Source organism: Phoenix dactylifera, chromosome 1 (assembly GCF_009389715.1).
Source record: "Phoenix dactylifera cultivar Barhee BC4 chromosome 1, palm_55x_up_171113_PBpolish2nd_filt_p, whole genome shotgun sequence".
Classification (NCBI taxonomy): domain Eukaryota; kingdom Viridiplantae; phylum Streptophyta; class Magnoliopsida; order Arecales; family Arecaceae; genus Phoenix; species Phoenix dactylifera.
Window position 1 is genome coordinate 34,808,598 of NC_052392.1, and position 23,167 is coordinate 34,831,764.

A 23,167-nucleotide genomic window follows, 5' to 3' on the forward strand; every position below is an offset into this window, starting at 1 on the left:
TTTAAACATATAAAACTCTTAGTTGCTAAAATTTACTCACAATTTTAATATTTTGATAAATATGATCTTAAATCTGTCTGGTTTTGTGTTGTGCATTATACAGCTCCTCATCTGCTGCAAGTCCCTATTTAGGGCCATGCACACCACTGTGATTGACACAATTCATAGACGTGCCCTATTTAGGGGGCGTTTGGTATGAGATGATCGTCCCAGGATCAAGGATGATGTGGGTGGAGCTGATAAGATCACCGCGTTTGGTTGCACCACGGTAATTCTACATGCGGTGATCCTAAATCACCCCCACTTCTCAAATCACTTCCTAACCTGATGATGGGATATCCGTCCTTGAGGTCAGAAATCCAAGATTATCCCAGGACAGTGATCCTGGTTAAAATAAAGACAAAATACCACTCAACCTATTTTTTACGCTTGAGTCGTTACCTCTTCCATCTCTCCGCTCTCCTTTTTAGCGAGCGCAGGAGAAATGATCTATAAAAAGGAAGGCCTCCGCCCAAAGGAAGGCTTCCGGGAGGTAAAGAGAAGATAACACAGAAGGAAGGGAGAAGGCAAAAAGGCACGACTTGCGATGAAATAAAGAGAGGAGAGGAGAGAGAGAGAGGGGGGTAGGGAGGTTCCTTGCCCTATTTTCTGTGTCTGACTGTGACCAAAAGAAGCAAAGGCCTTATATAAAACGGGAACTGGAGCTGGCTACGAGTCTTCCCCCTTGATGGAAGGGAGGTGGAGAGTTTCCTGGCCTGCAGTTGCAGTTGCTGCTTGGGTACTCGAAAGGGAGATGGTGGGATGGGACTTTTATTAATTAGATGGAGTGAATTTCTTATAATGCCCTACCTTCTCTTATAGATGGAGTAAATTTATCCCTTTCTGGACAAATTCTTTCTTTTACCCTAACCACGAAGTGCCATGGGATAACCTTCTACTATTCTGCTCTTGCTTGACATGGTAAACATTATTGCCAAGCATTATCGCAGTTATTTAATCGGTTTCATGGGCCTTCTTTAGAGTAATTATATTTCCGTGCTTCCATTCAAGAATTACATTAAATTGAAGAGGCTCTTATCTATCTTTATTAGATTCATGCATCTTTGTTGAAATAGTATACTTGGCCGGCTAGAATTGGCAGGCTCGGCAGAAGTTTCGTACACAAATCACGCATTTCTGTTCGTTGGCGTGGCTTCAAGGACCGCTTAGAATCATTAAACTAGGGTATTGCTAACTATAAGAAACTTTTGAAATTTAAACTCAATCGTTCCGACGGCCACGCACACCATTGAGAGTGACCACATTCCATTAGACTGCCCTATTTAAGGAGACATGGGCGGCCAGCTAGAACTGGCAGGGGTCCGTAGAAGTTTCGTACACAATCACACATTTTCTGTTTAGTTGGCGTGGCTTCAAAGATCGCTTAGAAGCTGGCTCATGACGAGCTTTGGTTCTCCAGCCCCCTTATATGAGTGTGTCGTCAGTTTCAACGCACATCAGTCCTTGTACCAAAATTAAAAGCCTACATGTCAAAAGAAAATATGGTTGTTGCTGTCATAGTTTTTTTTATCAAGCTATTAATTATTAATCTAGTGAGATGCATAGCATGAAAAAGAGCATGCGTGCGATAACCATCGAAAATCCTAGACCACTACGATTTATATAAAACACAGTATATGTGTGGGCATGGAAGTCGAGGTGGGGTTCCTCAAAGTGCAATGTCTGTGATGATATTGTCGATGGTGTGATTGTTGCTGGAATTTGGACCTAGAGGTGACCAGCGGCTGAAAAGGAGGAGCTCTGGCGTGAGATGGCGGGTGGGGTCCGTCGGCGGGCAGCGTCCTCCGGGGGACCTGCAAAAGCCAGTGCCAGAGTTTCCGGCACCGGCCCTCCGATGCTTAAGTTAGAGGAGCAAATGTGTGGAGGGAGAGAAAACATATTCGAGTTTTTGAGTCCAGCCGCCTCTAAGAGGAAGGGGTTTTCCTTTTATAGAGGGTACAGATGTACCTGTGGTGTGACGGGGCGAACGGTTATCGTCATGATTGAGCATGATCGTCTGAGTTATACACATAGTGTGAATTAATGTATTGCCGTGGAAATCAGGCCGGAGCCAGTAAGTTGTCGTGGTGATCAGACGTAGCTGAGTGGGTCAACTGTTTGCTGTGGAGGGCTGGAGATCCGTAGACAGCGTGCGCATTGTTGTTGAATGAGCCGGAGATCAACGGACGTCATGCGCATTGATTGTTGATGAACCGGAGATCTGCGGAGGCCATGCGCATTAACTGTTGACAGCGGTAGCAGGGCATGGTTCTCAGTCGAGCTGCAGAAGGATGTGACGCAGCAGGTGGTCAGTGAGATCGGGCTTCCGAGGTCAAGGATGCTGAGGTCGGATGCCCGGGTCGGGCGTCTCGGAGTCGGGCACTGGCGGGTGCAGGTCGAGCCCTGAGGTCGGCTTCCGGCTGGGCGTCTTGAAGTCGATGCTTCTAGGCTGGGTGCTGGATCGGATGTCTCCAGGTCGGGGCGCCTCCAGATCGGGCGCCCTCAGGTCGAGCGCCTTCAACCACGTGCTGGCGATGTGCTCACGTGCTTCGGAGCGATTCTTTTTTCCCCAACACTGGCGCCTTCAATCATGTGCTGGCCGATGTGCTCACGTGCTTCGGGGCGATTCTTTTTCCCCCCACAGCGATGATGTTGGTGGCGATGGAGCCATCAACAAGGGTAGGAGCCGAAGCTAAGGTTTGAGGGCGCAAACTCTCAGCATCCAATGGAGTGGATCTTCCATCAATGTAGTTGGGGTTTCAAGGGGTCGTTAGGGAGCGGGGAAGTGGCAATGGTGAGAGAGGAAGGATGAGATGAGGACACGGTGGATGGGGAAGCTGATGGTCCTCAAGCCTACATCCGGGGTGATCCAAGCCTAGATCTTGCCTCTATTTGCTCGTGGTGGGGTTGCAAGGCTGCTTCATGTGCACCATCCCATATTAGCCCCCGAAATGTCGATCTGATCACAGCATCTCATCACTGCCCACGTTCTATGTCATGGAAGGAGTAGATGGAGGGAGGGGGTGAAAGAACGAGTAGGCTCTAGGAGCAGGGTTAACGTACGGCTTAGATGGGATTGCGTTATGTGCGGCATGTGCTTCAGACGGACTCTATTCTCTTGGGGGGTGAGTCGGCCACGGTGATCAGCTGGATCCGGAGAGGCCCGAGCAGTGATGGAAGAGTTCACCCCTTGCTCCGTGATATGTGGTTGATGGTGAGGGAGGATGTTATATTCAGACTATGCATGTGTATCGTGATGCTACGGGGCGGCGGACTGAGTGGCAGCATATGTAGCTAACCACTCAGGAGGCATCCTATGGATTGGGAAGAATGACATGCCTGATGCATTCTGAGACCTTTTGTTTGCGGATTCTATTGGGTGTATCCGTACTCGCGATGTATGATATGTCTGCTTCAGAAAAAAAAAAAAAAAATTTTAGTAGGCTAGACAAGATACAAAAATTTTAGGATATTGAAGATTTTAGAGGGGTTTTTTTTGGGAAATTTTGAAATTTCAGATGCTCAAGAGACGGGTCGTGGGAGCGTTTTACAGAAGCTCCGGATTCCCAGAGATGGACAGAACTCAAAAGGTCCTAGTTTAAATTAGAAGATAATTTCATGGACTAGATGGGAGCCAGGTGTTACTCTAATAGCAAATGGACCTGACATATAAAATGAACTAATAAAATAACATCCCATCTGATGAATGGAAAAATCACGATATTTATTTTAATATTTAAAATAAATTATTAATGTATTTGGTTTGAAATCGGAATGAATGGAAATGGGGCTGACATATACAATAAATTAAAAAATAACATCCATTTGATGAATGGAAAAGCATGAATAACTATTTTAATATTTTAAATAAATTATTGATATATTTGATTTGAAATCGGAATGAATTGAATGGTCGTATTCTCCGAACTTTTAACGGGTCAAAATTAAAATAAAATTTAAATATTAAAACAATTAAATTTTTAGAGATTGTGACGTTTCCCCTCCCTGCTTCCGATTGCGTTAACACTCACTCCGGCATCAAGAGAGACCGGCACCAAACACACCAACTTTCACGCCCCCGACGCCCGCGGAAATTCCTGCGCCTTCTCGCCCGGCGACAGCCGCCGACTTGGAGCCGACGACAGAGAAGACGAACGGCCGCCGTTCCTCTGTCGTTAAGTCCACGTCAGCACCGCAAGTGGTCTGACCGGCTACTTCCGGTCACCTCTCGGAACACAGAAAACTTTGAGCCCTTCCAGCTCCCAACCAAAAACTATTGGAGCCGAGCAACAGTACCAAAACATATTCCCTGCCACGCGTCATAATATAACTGGTAACGTACACCAAATACGGTGAGTTGGACCAATTCCTTGGTGCCTTTCTCCAAGGGCTTTGCAAACTGGGTAGTATAGTTAGGCGCCGTGGAATTTTTTCCTCACAACGGATACGCTGAGGAGCGACCGTACGTCCCACTCTTCGCCCCCCCCCCCCCCCCCCAACCCCACCTCCGTCTTTAAATTCCAATCGCCCCATGCCTACTTCTTTTTTCCTCTCTCCCTACCCTTCTTGCCTTCTTTGCGGTGGTTTACTTCGCTTCGTTCCCCTTCCGATCTCCCTCGGCTCCTCTCCTCCGTTTCGGGTCTCTTGGTTTGTGTCCCCTCGCTCTTCCCCCTGACATATTTCTCGAGTTTTTCCGCTTTTTTCTGTGGATTTATGGTCTTTTTAGGATCTTGATTAGTTCATAGGTGAGTTGGAACCAAGTTGATCAAGTGGAGATTTTTCCTTCTTGTAAAGTTCAAGATTTAGGGGGAATCTAGGTTTCTTTTGGATTCTCTGACCTGGATCTTGGTCCGAGATTCGTGGATTCGTGTTCTTTTGAGTGCTGATTTGTCCGAATTAGATACACGTAGCTCGTTTGATATAAATCTGAGCTCAAGTTCGTTTCTGAGTATACTTCTGTCTTTTCCTTGGTTTTATTGCTTAAAAATGAAAACTTTGATGCAGATCGTAAGAAGAAGGACCTTTAGGAATGGACGGCATTCGGGAGCCGGGGCTTCGGAAGGTGGAATCGCATTGCTCCATGGCGGAGGCCGACGACTTCGATCTGTCGCGGCTTCTCGACAAGCCCAAGCTCAATATCGAGCGGCAGAGATCGTTTGATGAGAGGTCGCTCACTGAGCTTTCCATCAACGTGAGAGCCCTTGATAATTATGAGAGCACGTATTCCCCTGGATTTAGGTCGGGGTTCGACACGCCGGCCTCGTCGGCCCGGAACTCGTTCGAGCCGCACCCGATGGTCGCCGAGGCCTGGGAGGCTCTCCGGAGGTCCTTGGTGTATTTCCCGGGGGCAGCCGGTGGGGACGATCGCCGCTTATGATCATGCATCAGAGGAGGTGCTGAACTATGATCAGGTATAGTATAAGCGCCCGTGCTTTTTTTTTTTTTTTTCATTTTTTTTTCATGCTTTTTTGGGTAGCCTATTAGCTCAAACAGTTCTATTGAAGATGAAAATCTCATTGGTAATGTGTGGGGTCCAATAGTCCCACATCAGAAAGACTCGTTTTAGAGCACTGGGTGCCGCACGTGCCCCACGAAAGCGAAAACAAAATCGGAAAGGGGCCTGAGCGGTGCGTGCGGCGTGCGTACGGGCCCCAAAACCGGATAATATGTGGCAGGAGAGCCCTGTGTTCTCTCCTCATGGGGCCTCCACGTGGGCACTGGGTGCCGCACGTGCCCCGCAGAGGCGGGGGCGCGACATAATGTGACCCCAAGAAATAGCATCTTGTCATAACTCTGGAAATTAAGTCTTGCTGAAAGAATAATATCAAAAATGCTGTTTTTTTTTAAGCTGATATCTTTTCCCTTTTTTTCCTCCAATCATCATTTTGCTCATTGTTATTCTAACTATATGCTTGCATAGCTTTCATGATATAGATGCTTTGTGACTGTTTGAAGTCTTTAAGCATTAATCTTGGATTTGTTACCTATTTAGATTGCTTAAATTTGTCCTTTTAGTGAAATTTTAGTAGAGAGGGGGAAAAAAATCTTAGCAGGGTCCAATTAAAATAGGTCTTGTCTCGAGGGTTCCATAAATGCTCATGGATTTGTTAGGTAGCTATCTGCCTGAGGCTTCCGCAAAGCTTCTTATGGTTTTGGCAGATTTATTGGAGGAATCATTGAGAAAAGGGGTCAATTATTGCTTGAGTAGTTTGCTTCTGATAGCTGAAAAACTAGTTGTTCTGATCACTGCTTTTATCTTGTATATAGGTGTTTGTCCGTGACTTTGTACCAAGTGCACTGGCCTTTCTAATGAACGGGGAACACGATATAGTTAAAAATTTTCTCCTAAAAACTCTCCACCTTCAAGGATGGGAAAAGAAGATAGATCGTTTCAAGCTTGGGGAGGGTGTGATGCCAGCCAGCTTCAAAGTCCTCCATGATCCTGTTAGGAAAACTGATACTCTGATTGCAGATTTTGGTGAGAGTGCAATTGGAAGAGTCGCACCTGTTGACTCAGGATTCTGGTGGATAATTCTTCTGCGTGCCTATACAAAGTCTACTGGGGATTTATCTCTTGCAGAAACACCTGATTGTCAGAAGGGGATGAGGCTTATATTAGCTTTATGTCTGTCTGAGGGCTTTGACACATTTCCAACCCTGCTCTGTGCTGACGGATGCTCAATGATTGATCGGAGAATGGTAAGATCATGCACAGCTTTTTGAGTAATGAAAATGTTTAAGCAACTTGAACATTGTTGCCAGACTAATTGATTTTTTCTCTCTCTAGACTAACGTCATAGATTTATCCATTGGATAGCATTATTATTTTTAAAAATTGCACAAGAAGTATCATCTCCAAAATGATATTTTTCTACATACATATTCTTTATGATCTGTAACATCATTATAACTATTTCAGATTATTTTTAAAATATTGTACAAGCAGTATGATTTCCACAATCTTGGTCAGGATATTTTCCTGAATTTATATTCTTTATAATCTGCTACAACATTATATCTGTGTCGATTCCTATCTGAACTCTGAAGGGTTCCTGTTCCCAATTTTGAATTTTCATAATATATATGCCCTCTTTCTCCCATTAATATAATTCTATGATGCCATAACCATAACCACCAAACCTTCTCCCAGCAATTTGGCTTTATGGATCCCCATTCGTCAGCATTCTTATTTAGTGCTGCGGTGCTGCCTGATGTAATGCCATGATGCATATATCAAGTTCTAGCTTTTACAAAGCAAATTCAACCATTTACGGCTTGCTGCCAAAAGTATAATTTACATATATATTTTATGCTGGATCACAAAAAGCTATATTCTATTTCTCATGTTCTTGATCTATCAATGTGTTCACGAGATTTTTATTGAGCCATCAATAAGTTATGAATGATCACAGTTAAAAATAAAGACATTAATTTTTGGCCTGTTGTTTATATGTCATCAAGGCAGTTGCTGTTTTCTAATTACCAATAATTTATTAAACAAGTAATAAGTAGAGGATGTTTGTTTTCTTTTCCCACAGCTTGTCCTTGTAGACCACTTGCAATGTTATAAGAATGGCTGAATATGTTGGGCATCACGGATCCTTGTTGCCTATTTTGAATATACTGTCAATCATCATATCTTATTGGGCATATACTGAATGTATCATTTACTGCATTCATTTGCTTAATGAAAGTGATTAGGCTTGCCTCGTTGTTATTAAAAAAAAATCTGAATCATCATATCTTAGATTTCTTGAATACGAGTTTCATGCATGCTTCTACATGTGTCTACATTGCTTCATTTTCCTGAAACACAAGGTTGCTTCTTAAATTAGCTGGGCAGAAAGTTGCAGCCAATCCCCTCACCTCCCCCTCCCCACCAACAAAAGAGAGAGAGAGAGAGAAACAGTTCTAGTGTAGTAGATACGATTTGTTTTTACAGCAAGTCTTTGCTGAGAGACTATATTCTTGACTTCTTAGAGTCTGGCATGTGAATGCTTCTTGCACCAAAATTTGTCTTATCAAATGTCAAAGATGGGCATTAAAGGGGGAACAGGAATGACAAGGGTTCAATTGATGGTGCATGCTGCTGTGTGCCATATCTTCTGAGGCTGTTGTGGGCAGCATGCATATGTGCCATGACACCTTGCACATGGCAGGGTATTGACCCGTGTTTCCCTGTATTAACAGGTGTTAGTTTGGCATGAGTTGGTATGACTTGGTACAAATGAGCAATACTGAGCAAATGGCTTGAACAACGGTGTAATGTATGGTCTTTCAAATAACTACACGAAGTTCTATATCAGGGGAGGAGATAGAGGAGCTGCATCCAATCTTGACTTACTAGTTACTAGCCCTGGTACATAGGAAACATAGATGTGATATTCTTTATCAGAACTCCAGAAGTAGGTTTCTCTTTTTCAACAAGATGCACATAATTCTTTTTTGTGGTGTGTGGAAAGATTGTTTGCAAAAATTTTACATAGATGACTCAAATGACTAGGTCTCACCATGCCTTGATACCTTTTCTCCTAGAAGCAGATTATCCTCGCTTTACCAACTTATAAACATTTAGTTATCAATTCTTTAAATGGAGTCCTACATATTCTAAAGGCAAGCAGTTCTGAGCTTTGGTGTCACCTAGTATGAATTGTTCATTACTAAAAGCCTGAAATGAGGCTTGTCTCTGGATATCTGGTACTTGAATGCTGAAGCTTATCAAATAGACAAGTGATTCTCATTATTCTGAACCGTGGCTGTCAATAGAGCTTATCTCCACTATTTTGGTAGGCCTTATGAAGGTTACTTTTCCATTCATGTCTAGTTATATCTACGAGGGGCTACGTTATCTTGTATTACAATGTATTCTGTTTCTTAACCAAATATTCTATGCATGACAGCTTTTCTTGAAGATTAAAGATTTTCATCACTTTATTGTTGCCTTGTCTTTATATCATCCTTCAATAAAAACTATATTTTTTATTTCTGAAAGTTTAGTCACAATATAAAAGAAGATGTTTTTCCTCTAGGATTTGTGCTTCACTTTTCTACAAAAACAATAACAAAATTACCAACCTTAGTGCTGTCCAGTAAAATTGTATCTTCAGGCTCACTAATCATCACACTTCGTTTTATTTTTAAGAAATGGAGGGAGACCCACCCACAATTTAACCACCCAAGCGCAAATACTTGGAGATGCACTCAAAATCTCTGGTTGCTAAGCAGAGGGGTGTGACCATTGGGACAAGCTTCAATTCACATTGCACTTCAAAAGCTAGTTGATCTAAATTAACTCTTACCTAAGGGTGTAAACAATCCAGTCATCATAGCTGCTTAAGTTTGCACCTTATAATTCCTGGAGTCTATAAGAAAGCTAACTTTAATAGTGGTCTGATTGTAATAGCTATTCTATGGATTCTATCAATTTAAAGGAAATTTGTGTATCCAGATCTCAATTTTTAGAAATGAAACGGGCCTTTTTAGGTCCTTAAAAATGGATAATTTTCACAATATATTGGATGTCCTAGTGGCTACTGCTTGGCTACGAAACCTTGGTAGCTGGAATCTTCTACTTAAGGCAATGCACTTGCTCAAGAATCTTCAGAATCTCGAATCGGCACTTGCTTCTGAAACGCTTTCTTACTAAAAGTGTTTCTAAAGTATTTGGTTCCCCAAACCCGCTCTCACATCCACTCTTGATTCTGGCAGCTAAGTGTAAAACTCAATGACCAGGAAAACTTCATGATGGATTTTCCTTCTTTTTCCTGTGTAAGAAAACAGAGGAATTCTAAGATGGTAAAGTTGAATTCTTTGCAATCAAAGGTTCATTAGATGCCCATCGTATTTTTCTAAATGTCCTTTATAAACAGGAATGCAGAAATATTCTTCCATCTGAGAAATGACAAGTTGTCAATTTATTACCTTATATGGGGTAAGAATGATCTTTTCTAAGACTCCATATGTGTTGAGGATCTCAATAGTATCAATCAACCTCACTGTTAGATAATTTGGATTTAGAAAATTATCATGTAGTGCTAGAGGCAGCCAATCAATGTGCTTGGTAATGTTAAAATCACCATGCTTAGTCAAGTGAAATAACATGAGCCTTTTACTTTCTAATTAGTTTCATGCTTCCAACAATGTGCTAAATCATTATAAATTGCTGGTTAAAGAAATCAGAGCATTGCCTCTCATCTGCTTCATGTCTTGAATGTTCTAAATTTCTTAAAAAAAATTGATAATTGTTGATTTAAACAAAATTGCATAGATATTCTGATTGCACTAAATGTGAATATATTGTTCTGCACTGAGCATCTGAACCAGAAAACAAATATTGCCTGATAGGTTTCTTGGTAAACTATCGCTTCCAAGATCCAGCATTCCTCGTACTGCATCTCAGTTTTGTTCTTTCATTGATGTTCTTAACTTCTTATAAATGCATCCATCCTGAGTTTCTTGGAGACTAGGAAATGTATTTAAATGTATTTTAGTTACTAGTTTCATGATTTTCCAATTGCTGTACACAATAATTTATGTATATCTATTAGAGATATTACACACAATTTTATCTTTTGGTTTGCATCCTCATTTACTTGTTCTCTTGACATATTAATTTCAGGGTATATATGGTTACCCTATAGAAATCCAAGCTCTTTTCTTTATGGCATTGAGAAGTGCTCTTCCAATGCTTAAACATGATGCGGAAGGGAAGGAGTTTGTAGAGCGAATAGTGAAACGTTTGCATGCTTTGAGTTATCACATGAGAAGCTATTTTTGGCTCGACTTCCAGCAATTAAATGACATCTATCGCTATAAAACAGAGGAGTATTCTCACACAGCAGTTAACAAATTTAATGTTATTCCTGACTCTATTCCTGATTGGGTTTTTGAATTTATGCCTTGCCGTGGTGGCTACTTTATTGGAAATGTCAGTCCTGCAAGAATGGACTTCCGATGGTTTGCATTAGGTAACTGTGTTGCGATCCTATCATCTCTTGCTACCCCAGAGCAATCTGTGGCTATAATGGAACTCATTGAAGAACGCTGGCAAGAGCTAGTTGGAGAAATGCCTCTGAAGGTAGCTTATCCAGCCATTGAGAGCCATGAATGGCGGATTATAACTGGTTGCGACCCCAAGAATACCAGATGGAGTTACCACAATGGAGGATCTTGGCCAGGTTAGTGCATCTGTAAGCAAATAATTCTTCTGCTGTGATCAGTCTGGTAACTCAAAAAAAAAAAAAAATCTTTTCCTTTCCAACCTTCATCAACTATGAATTTGTCTTCAAGCCAATTTAAGACAAGGATTTTACTGTAGATTGCCCTGCTGTTCTCTACAATGCTATAAGGTCTTGAAATGACCTTACGATTGTCCTTTCCTTTCTAAATTCTGGGCATGCTCTGTTTCGAATTTTTGCCATGGTATAAGATCAACAAGTACTTTTTAAATCAATATTTTCCTTTATGAACGTCATCATATTTGCCAAGGTTTCTCGTGATGTCCTTTAAAACAAGGATTTTAGTGTAGGTTGTCCTAAACAAATGCCAAAAGCTCTTAAAAAATCATAGTTTTGCTTCACTCTCCTTTTCTGCTATTCGTGCAGTGCTTCTGTGGCTGCTCACTGCAGCCTGTATTAAGACAGGTCGACCACAGATTGCCAGACGAGCAATAGAGCTTGCAGAAAGCCGGCTGTTGAAGGACGGCTGGCCAGAATATTATGATGGCAAGTTTGGAAGGTATGTTGGCAAACAGGCCAGGAAATTCCAGACTTGGTCCATTTCTGGTTATTTGGTGGCTAAGATGATGCTGGAAGACCCCTCCCATCTTGGTATGATATCTTTGGAAGAGGACAAGGCAATGAAGCCACTGATGAAGAGATCTACCTCGTGGACCTGCTGATGAGAGCCTCCTCAGGAAAGGAATTTCCTGCGCCATTCTTTGCACTGGTTCCATGGTTTTCATATCTTTCTTGCCCTTGAAGAGGCTTGGGTCTGTACAATATAGTCAATCATCAATGTTCAAGTTCCCAATAAAGGCGAGTGTTGTTAGCACAAACAATTGGATCACTTTGTAATAAAGAAGAAACTCTTATTTACAAAGTAATGTTTGATCTCAATGCAGACTCGACTTAAATTGGCCTCAGCTTGTGAGATGAGTGCTCCAATCATCATAATCATTATGCCCTTGGCTGCTTCAGCTGCGAAGTGATGATGCAATGTACTCAGCTAGTCAGCTGCAATCTGAAACCACATATGATGAAATTTTATGCCATTTTCCTCGACTGTGCTCTATGCAAGAAAACTGCATCAGATTAGCTTATCCAGTGCTTATGGAGATTATCCATAAAGCTAATGTTGTTTAAATTTTTTTTTTCTGTGGCATAATTCTGTCGCCTGTCTGATTTTTATACATACCTTATTTTAATTAAAATACCTTCTGATTAGTTCACCTTTTGCTTTAAGAGAGAGACAACAAAAGCACATCACCTCAACGTGAGAATAGAGTGATCAGATTAGAAACGTGGCAATCAACTGGTTCACATCTATTCATGCTTGCTCTTATGTGCATCATTTAGTCATCAATGAAGCCCATTATGTTGTTTTGGTTATACTTCCATTTTCCCACTTGTGTACTTAGCTTCTGAAGGACAAGGAGATTGATTTTATGAATGTAGTCGCTATTAAAGAAGAGAATTTGTATAAAGTGCCTCACGGATGGAAAGGTGGCAATGTTTCTGTGCCAAAAAAACAAAGAACTTAAAAAAAACAGAGGCCACTAGTAAAGGCACAGAGTAATTTTCTTTCCACAAACGGGGTCGGATGGCTGGATTTCTGCATCGAAGGTGATTCATATCCGTAGACACAGGCTTGAAATAATTGGCACTAGTGATTTTCCCAAGCCATAACACACTTTTATGCTACCTATTCACCCTTTTGCTGAAAGTTTTGTGAGTGCTAATAATATCAATCCATACTTCTCATTCATGCTCTAAGCTACATACAGACCCAGCTTGTGAAGTATTGGATGTGTATACCACCATGCCACATCTCTTATTCGCATGCCACTGCAATGCTAGCAAAATCCAGAGGAGGGATAGATTTAAGGGACTTACACTTTCTTATGAATATGATATCATGCTGATGAAAATTTGGTAAGATATCAACCATCTCCTAACTTTTTAATATAAGAATCGAGCTAGTTCTATTTAAAACAATTGATTGATGAAATCTGCTGCTCACAACATGACAAAAACATGTGTTAGAATCAACCGGGAGGACCACCAAATACCTGAAAGTTAGAACAGCAATATTATCAATGCAAAGGGGCCATTTTTTTTTTCCGGTCCGTGAGATCTCAGAACATTTTTGTTTCAAATGGCCTGCATCCAGTTTGCCTATTAGCTACATGCCTATACCATGTAAACAGGCAGTATTTCCCATAGGTTCCCAATTGTATGGCCGCCATTAGTCAACTGCACCATGTTCTATGGGCTTACCTCTGTCCTTTTCCATAAAATAACCAAGATAACCATGTATGCATAAATTGATTTATCAGGATATGGAGTAATTATTATGATCTCAACCAATATTTTATAACCAAGATCATGAAATTTCATCTTATTTCGTAAATCCAGTACTATCATAATCTTGAAATGTTACTTATTAGATTAATTAATAATTAAAATATTTATTTAAAATAATGAAACTTATTTGCAAACTATCCGTTATTTTGAGATTAGGGGTTTATGGTGACCAAATTAATAAGGATCAAGATCAATATATACATCATACAAACTGAGATCTCGGAAAACCCTATTGCTTACATAACAGTGCATCCTTGGTTATCCAGAAATTTTGGATCCTTCGCAAGGAAGAAATTATATCTTATACAGTGTGCACCACATGGTAGTGCATATCGTCAATCAAAGTGGCTCATTCCTATGGGCTTTATTATTATTATTTTTTTGCTAAAAAACAGGCATTTCATGCCTTACGAATATGGATACATTCAATAAAATTAGAAAACAATAAATCTCGGAGTGCTTCAGGCAGCTCTACTTTTCCAGCGTACATGATGCCTCCAGAGTGGCAGCATGCGCGATCATATAGAAACGGTTATGATTGGCAGCATATATGATCCATCCCAGTCAGCATGGAGTCTTAACTGCACTGGACATGTTGGAATAAGTTCCTTCCCTTGGACCACTATTTGAGAGGGTAGTTTGGCTCGTTGGGCAAACTGGCAAGTGGTTTTGTACAGCCATTAATATTCCATTCTACGAGGGCAGACCCCAACGATGTTTGGTTTTTAACGTCGAAGAGTCTGAGAAAAGAAAAACCTCTCCCTCTACATTTAACCACACTGCGTTAGATTGGCTGCAAAACTATACTTCGTTAAATCAATAAAAAAGAAAAAAATGCCCGCCCGTCTCTTTCAAGGGTGTTTTAATAATTATGTTATTGCGCTTCGTATAAAAAATTAAATGGAAAAAAAAGGCCATCTCCTTCCTACCTCCTCACCGCCTACCGCTCGGTCCCAAAGCCTTTCACTCGAAGGAAAAGGTCAGCACTTTCTTTCCCTCTCTCTTTCCCTCTCTCTAATTGGGTCAATAATAGCGGCAGATTTTTTATATGGATGATCGTTCTTGCTATGTAGATTATGGTTTCTTTTGATTGCTGCGAGAATATTTAGGCGATTTTAGGTTTTTGTTAGATCGATTGATTGGTCGGCTAGGGTTTCATGTCGTTTGCTCCTTTGGATGAATTCGTTTGATTTGATGAGCATTACATGTTTTTCTCTCCTTTTGGATCTGTGGATTGGAAGAATTTGTTCGTGACTTGCTCTGTATGGTTTCAATTGGTTTTATTCTTTGGGCCTTTGGTGATATTGGATTGCTATGTTTTGATATCCCGATGATTGATGCGATCTGCATATGCTTGGATTTCGATGGGATTTGAGGGAAAATTACTTTTTCCTGTGCTTATTATCCTATCAGGGTAAAGTTTATAATTTGAAGGTATTGGAATTTGTTGCCCTCCTCATATGTTTGCCAAAATTAATAATAATGGGACGTCTCGTGTATTGATTATTTATATAGCATTTTCATGGCTGAATATTAGATGCACGTCGATGATTTAATGATTTGCAACTCAAGATATTCGAGTTACAGAGGACATAAGTGCTACAACTAAGTTTCATTTATTAAATTGCCTTCTCAAGGGGCAGATATGATTGCTGATATGTCCAGTAAGAAATTTATTGATTTTCCCTTTCCTTTTTTGATCTACAGTCTGGAATCATACGACTTCTTGCCTTTTCTATTGCTAAATAATAGGAAGGTGATCATGTATGCTGGTATTCTGCAAAATTTCTAAACAGGCTACTTCGGTCATCCAATTATCAATCACTTTTTCAATTGTTGTACACATCCAATGTCTGTTTCATTTGAGGTGTCTTTGTACTGATCCTGATCAAAGATTTGCATGTGAATAAATATTTTGGCTCTATTAGTGGTCTGTGTATATGCAATTTATTTGGATATTCATATATAGTAAGTGATAATGATGTTATTTTAAGAACTTTTACATGGATTCATCTTATTTTCTATGGACTAACACATATATTTCGTAACCAACATTGCATGGACACATAGTGAGAGTAAGATTTTGATGCATGTCCACTAGAAAAGAGGAAAAAATTTGTGAGGAGAAGGTAGGATAATAGTTTCAACTTAGCATACTTCCTATTGATATTAAAATGGTAGAGAATATAAAAATATTGAATTATAATATTTGTTGAGGTGCTTCATCTATATTAAATTAATAAAATAATTCTTTTTTGTCAAGTTCTAACCTTTTAGTCCAGGTTCACAAAGTTGGTGCTATGACTTGTACTGGTTAGGTATTGGGTTGATACTGTACCATATTGATGCACGATATGCACGTCGATGCCGATCAGGTGTCGACGAGCAAACAAGTGAGAAACAAAGAAGTTGGAGGGAGAGCAGGGGAGGAAGGACCTACCATAGAAGAGGAGGTGAATCGGGGGTTGGAGCTTGTCGATCAAGGCTAAAGGGGAAAAAGGGGGCTAGAGGTCGTCTATTGGGGCTGGAGCACGTCAATCTAGACTTGGAGGTTGTCGATTAGGGTCGAAGACATTGGCAAGATCTCTCATGGTGTCATTACTGGAAGATAAGGAGGGGATTAGGAGGAGGGTGAGACGGAGGGATCAAAGAAGAGAGAGGGCGAGAGAGAATGTGACTACTAGGGTTTCAAAGAGGAGAGGAGAGGAGAGAGAGAGAGATTGAACATGGGGTCTTGGGGTTTCATTTTGGGATATAAGGGCCCGATTTTATTTTTGTGAACCAGGTCAGAATTGTCTAAAATTGGGTGGAGCCAATTAGAGCAGCCTGGTTTGGACCAGTTCTAATCCTTTTTTGTTTTAGGTGGCTGAACCGTCTTGGTTCCTGGCTAGTTCAGTTCATTGCCCTTGAGCCATCCGGTTTGGGATAGTTCGGCAGACCATGCTTTTAGTAATTTACTAATTCAAGATGTCATTCTAATTTTTAAACATTTCGGTGATTATTATTTGTTTAATGTGTATATTGTGGTAATGTAATGCTTGTAAAATGCTGATGCTTTCATTGATCTTGGAATGTGGTCAAAAGTGTAGATTATGATATTTCATTTTTCTAGATTAGTTACAAATTGGCTTTCATTTTTCTAGATTAGTTGTAAAAGTAAGATAGTGGTGAGACAATTATTATCTTTAAAATGCATGAAATAACCTACATGGTTTGTATTGCATGCCTTTATTAAAATACACTTTCCTCGTTCACTAGAAAATTGGCTCAAGTATACAATATTATGATATATTGAGAATTTTCTTTTTATAACCTGTTTGACCCCGAGGGTTTAAAGTTTTTGGCAAAACCCATCCCCTTTGGCCAGAAAATGGATTTGTTTCTGAGAGTAATCTGAACCTGACTGAAGTTTTTGTATGCAGCCAGTTTCATTCTGTTTCAACTGAAACTGACCAAAACTTCTGCCTTCTTTTTTATTTTTATTTTTAAACAAGTAAGCACGTTTTATGTAAGGATTTAAGCACCGGTTTGTGCATTGGCTTTATCGTAATAGTATGGTACTGGTAATAGGATGCCTCTTGATACCAACCCAAACCACAAATGGTACATCTCCTTTATTTGCTATGTTGGCATCAAGAGGCAGACCATGTGTTGGTATGATATTGTTTCATATCATTATACTCAATGTTGATAAGGTGCCATAAGGTTCCTAGTGCCTGCACTCAAAACCTGAATGTTTTCTGAAGTTCATCAATAAAATTAAACCACACATTTATCTAAGGCTCTAGTGATCTGATTATTTTTCTTCTAAGATTGTTATTTTGATGGGCAAGATGCAACTTAGGGTGTTGGTCAAGTCATAAACAACACTACAGTATATGGAGCTAAAAATATATGTGCATATTTGGAGCTTTCATTATTTTGGAGAGTGATGTGTAATTATTTATGCTTGATCGAGTGATATTTGGTGTATTTCCTCAATAGTTTACTAAATTAATGTAGTACATTTAATTCATTAAGCTTCAGCAAAGTTTAATTTCATCCCATGGCTACCTTAACTACATACACTGTGATCTAGATAACTTAAAACACAACAAAATGCTGTGAGATAACATGTCCTAATTCATTTTATTTTTCTTTCTTTTTCTACTTTTGATTTTTTTTTTTGACTGAAATTCTGAAATACGTAGCAAGTTTGCTGAAACTTAAACTCTATCCAAGAGACTGTGACCGAACCAACTTCTAGAACCTCGATCAAAATCATTAGCCATTTAAAAAGTAAAGGAGAGGATGACCAAAGAATCAGAAACAACAAACAAATAGTCAAGCTACAAAACTCTAAGCATTCTTTATGTAATACCACTCCTTTTCCTTTTCCCCCTTTTGTTTGGCAGGGGGAGTTGGTGTAAGGAAATGGGGTCAGGACCAATAACATATTCTTAATGGCATCCATCTAAGCTAAATTCATGATTTTTTTGTTGAAGGCATGACATCCAGAAAATAGCTTTGCCTCTTGCTGCCCCGATGTTGACAAACTAGTGAGCCAGTTGACTACCTTCCCTATATGTATGGGAGGTCTTGAAGAGGAACCCTTGTCTTTTGAAATTTTCAGGCCAAAGTCGGGCTGATATATGTGAATGGAGTGCCATTGAGATGACAATGGAAGAGCCTCCTAAAATGAAATAGCATGAACTCCAAGGATGTAGACAGCAAATTTGATTTCTTCCCATGACCTGCAAGGTTCACAAAAGGTCAGAAGATATATGGAGAGGGATGGCCCTTAGAAGTAAAGATACATAAAATAACTCTTTGAGCTAAAAAACGCAGCCTTCTCCTTGTCCAAAGGCATTTGAGACTCATTTTGCTACTTAAAAGATCTTTCAGTACTTGCTTTTCAAACTTCCCACCATATCATGAAAATTTTCGATATAGCCAGCTGTAACTATTGAGCCTTGCACCAACTATTGCATGTTGGATCGATAACCTTGCCCGAAGAACTTGATGTTGGCTTGAGGAGTTCTCACTTGCCAAGCATTTTCTATGAGGGCTAACTTTGATATTATTTAGAGATTTTTGAAATTGCTCCATATATTTGTCTAGTTTCTCGTTCAGATTCCAAGCTAACAGTTTTATTTAAATAGTTAGGGGATCAAAAATCACTTGATGAGACCTTTTCTAGGTGTTTCAAACGTCTTTCTAGCAAAAATAGGTACCTTATCACTTAAATCTGTAGAAACTTTCAGAGTTGTCAAAGTACTGCTATTAAGAATTACCATGGAAAAAAGGACGAAAAGTTGGTTAGCTTCTTTATTTGCTCATCACAAGGGCCTCGTGTAAGTTCAGTTGTATACCTCACCACTTGAGCCACCACTTTAATAATCTAGTACCAAGGCCATAGGATTAGTTTAACCAGGCTGTCTGGTAAATGAGGTGCTTGACCAAACTCCAGGTCTTCCTCTAAACAGTCTCCGAGGATAGTACGGTGCTTATTTAATTTCTTCTGTCCCTGCAGTTTCCAAACATCCTCCAAAACAAATTGGTTTCTGCACCGTCTTATAAACAATTTAGTGCAAATGCCCCTCCCTCCCCCCCCAAAAAAAAAAAAAAAAAAAAACAACAACAAAAACAAAATGCCCCACAAAAAAAGGGGAAAAAATATAATATGCGGATCTTCTGTCTTATTTGATCAAGCTTCTGTCTTAATTGTCATGGGTGTTCACCTGGGTGTCTAGGTTGTTGCCTAGGCTATACAAGGGGCCCCACTCTCCTGGATTGTTGCCTGGCTATTGGAGGGTCCATAACTTGAGACCACCTAAAGCTATTTGCCTACTATAGCTTCAATTACACATATTCAAGTTGGTAGGCGGTACAACTCATTTGTATAGAGAGCTTGAGAAGGCAGAGGTATATGGGCTAGAGCTTTGAAAATACCTCTTTTCTTTTTCATCCTGTTTTAAGGTTAGCTGGTAAGCAGACTTATTTCCAGATTACTGAGGGTACCGAAACCAATATCTAGTATTATCAGAACATTTGTTTGAATTCTAAAGATGGAAATGACAAGACAGTGCTTAGTGATTGCTTTTTAGACAAGTTTGAGGTATTAGATAAGCCAGAGACTTGGAGGCATGTGATTGAGTGATCATCTAATTACATGCTGGTAGTTTGTGAGGAACCATTGTTGCATAAGTTCTGGTGTCTTCATCCCATAGTTATTTTCAATCTTTAGTTTTGGATCTGAAGCAGTATAAGTTGGTTGATCCCCATGGAAACTGTACAATTAGCTACTAAACAACATCAAATGCCTGTAAACTATAGTTAACTCTGCTTTCAAATGGACTCGGTATGAAACAAATTCATGTCTGCACTCGTGCATAACATTCTCTAAGCGAGCAAAGACACTGTTTATACTGACGTTATCCTTCCCTAGGTGGCTTTTCTTCAGCTTCTCTATCATTGTTGTAGCATGGTTGCATTTATCTTAGATTTTGCTGCTATTATTGGTTTAAATTGTTGATGCCAGTTGCCTGGGGAATTAACAGGTATGATCAAGAAGTATATTATGCCGGTCTTTCTTCGCATATAGCTTATACGTGATTCCACTAAGCTGGGGACGGAGGCATTCAGGTGGGGCCATTAGGTGAAGTCCCACTGAGCTCTTTTAAATCCTATAGCCTCCCACTGCACTGCACCTACGAGCTTTCTTAGTGCAGCTCGAGCAGTATATGTAGCTTACATTCTCGGTTGAAGTGGCTTCATCCTTTCTTCCATATCTCATACCAGACAAATTGATGCAATTCTTGAATATAAATGCAAGTTTATTGTCTTACAAAAGACGTGAACAAGCTGAAAATTAGTGTTGCTGCTACCTTTTACCGATATGGCAATTTTTAATTAGGATGTAAATTCGCTAACCTATAGTTCCATGCATGCAGTTATTCTTGCGCTCATCTGAAACCTGAATCATGAGTTTAGCATGTCTTGTCTGTCATAGCGGGGGTAGTCCGTCACAATCTTTCAGAAGTCACTCCATCTCAAGTTCAGAGGGTGAGGGGCGTTGCTCTGCAGTAGTCGGCTGCTTGACGCAGAAGGTAACCATCGCTGCTGGGCATGGCGACAGCACCGCAACATCTAAGGTGGCTCCATTCCCTGTAATGGCAAGCGGTCAAGGTATGGCACAAGCACCTCGCCTTCAGCGGAGCCGTGCTGTGACAAGGGACCTTGTTAGAGACTGGAATTTTGATGAAGTTCTTGTTGGGAGATAGGAAAGTCAATGCGAGCAGAAGTCTCTTTCTAGGGCATTGGGTTGTGATTCCTATAAGATTTTTGTGTATATTTTCTACCATTCTCCTGCTGGCTTTTATGTGTTTCTCTGGTTATGATCGACAGACTGAGTGCTGGTACTCTTAGAAACTGTACATGCCCTGACAGCAGGGACTCAATCATAGAATGTTTTTTGCTATTTGTGTTAAATTTAGTAGTGCATGGCCATTTGTCCAAGAACAGGGAACTCTTTGAATCTCATTTACTCGATGAATAATCTATACTTTTGTGTATGTAGTGTTTAATTATAGATTGCAGTTTATTTTGCCAAAAACAGTCACCACTAAAGCGGATCTTATACTGCATCATCCGAACTAGTATCTATCATTAGACAAAAGTCGAGCACGTAAAGGGGTTGTATTAATTGAGGATGAAGTGGTGGACTGGCGTTATGTACAAACTTATTTGCATGAAGTATTTATTTGCTACGACTTGCGAACTGGGGACTGCCTCCATGTGATTCGATCTGACTGCATGCCAAACTCAAGTGAGTACTTCACGCGCGTTAAGTCGTTTAACGAGCTACATTTTGCTTAGATGCAAGCACAGCTAACGTGATCGGTATTCAAATTTAGCTGGCCTCGCTCATGGAATTGCATTAATGTCTTCCTTTTTGGATAGAGAAGAGCAATAATATTGTTGGGCTAGGTTGGGCTATGCTCAACATGTGCCTCGGCTACGATGATCGGCTGAATCTAGAGATGCATAGACGGTGTGTGTGGGTGTTACCTCCTGCTTCGAGATATTCGGACTATGGGTAATGGTAACATGGTTGTCCAAGCTAAACATGTATACAGAAAAGCTAATGGAGCTGTAGACTGGATAGCCTCGTATGTAGTCAATCACTCTGGAGATGCCTTAGGGGTTAGGAAGAGGAAGCTGTCTAGTGTGCTTCGAAAGATATTGTATTTTGATCTTTTTGGACGTGTCCTTACTGAAATGAATCATCCTAGTAAAATAATAATAATAATAATAATAATAGTCATCTCCATCTCGGCTCCGCCAATTGGGCCATTGACTCTACCCCTGCCGCCAACCTCGGCCTTCACCCCACGTTGAGGAGATTGCCGACACCATCATGGCCTCTTCTTTGGCCTCCTCCGCTGGACCCACCTCCGCCACCTCCAACTAGCTTGGCAACCAGTTCTTTGAAAAAAATAGTGATACTTTAACATGATTTATTTTCAGAAATAGATGATTGTGATATTGCCACTAGAACTGGTTCATGGGGATTGCGATCAGCTGAAGATCAAAGCTTCATGATACGGCTAGAACTCCACAATGTTTCATGATAGCTACAACAGTCAATAATACCTGCTTCATATTCTTCTTGTTAAACAATCTTTATAAAATGTAGAACTATCCTTTTTGTTGCTCAAATTTATTGACATTTGGGATGGAACGAATGTAGATTAAAAAAATACTATGCTCTACACCAAATTCCTCCATTGCCTCCATCCTATGTTATATAATTGACATGGCATCCAATAAAATTTCTCCCGTGCATGCATCAGAGGAGACATGTAGAGCGATTTTTCATTTTTGCCACGTATTCTATAGCATCCATCTTAAAGTAAAAACCAAAAGGTCAAAATAGAATAAAATTTCTCCTATTGATAGAGTCCGTATATCTTAAAGTATGAGACTGTCCACCCATATCTAAAAAAGGACAGCTTGACAAACAAACAAAAAAAAAAGAACGAAACATATGGATGGCCTTGCGGATGTCGCTTCGCATATATATATATATATATATATATATATATATATATATATATATATATATATATATATATATATATATATATATATATTTTAAGCCACAAGACAGATGAACCCCATTAAAGTAGGAGTCCCATCCCACTTTGATTTTTCAATTTTCACTTTAAAATGGACGTAATAGGATACATAGAAAAAAAAAAAAGGCAGGCCATTCCATACGATCTTTGGTGCACGCACCAGAAAATTTTTGTTCCAATTTCCACTGCCACTACCACAAAGGACAAGAATGGAGCTAGAATTTAATGGTGTGGCATGGCATTGCTTGTTTACCGAGAGTAATAAATAAATAAATACATCTCTCGTGGAAGATGGTAAAAACAACAAAGGTAGATTTATGAAAGGCAGCACAAACATTTTAACTGTAGGATCAATAATTTAGATCCTTAATCTAAACCTCATAAACATATCATATATTAAAAGAAAGAAAATTATTTTGCAAATAA

At 40.0% G+C, this 23,167-nt stretch overlaps 1 protein-coding gene and 1 pseudogene across 1 annotated transcript; both read left to right on the forward strand.

Annotated features, from left to right (window-relative positions):
* The first annotated feature begins 5,043 nt into the window (after positions 1-5,043).
* Positions 5,044-12,181, forward strand: LOC120112850 (annotated as a pseudogene).
* An 8,373-nt stretch (positions 12,182-20,554) lies between these two features.
* On the forward strand, positions 20,555-21,175 carry LOC120112851. Its single transcript, XM_039132769.1, has one exon. It carries the CDS (start codon positions 20,585-20,587, stop codon positions 20,882-20,884), a length of 300 nt encoding a protein of 99 aa, XP_038988697.1. The 5' UTR covers positions 20,555-20,584; the 3' UTR covers positions 20,885-21,175.
* Positions 21,176-23,167: the final 1,992 nt, after the last annotated feature.

What these genes read in the sequence shown, in the direction of transcription:
- LOC120112851 (XM_039132769.1), top strand. Translation starts at nt 20,585, where the DNA reads ATGAGTTTAGCATGTCTTGTCTGTCATAGCGGGGGTAGTCCGTCACAA.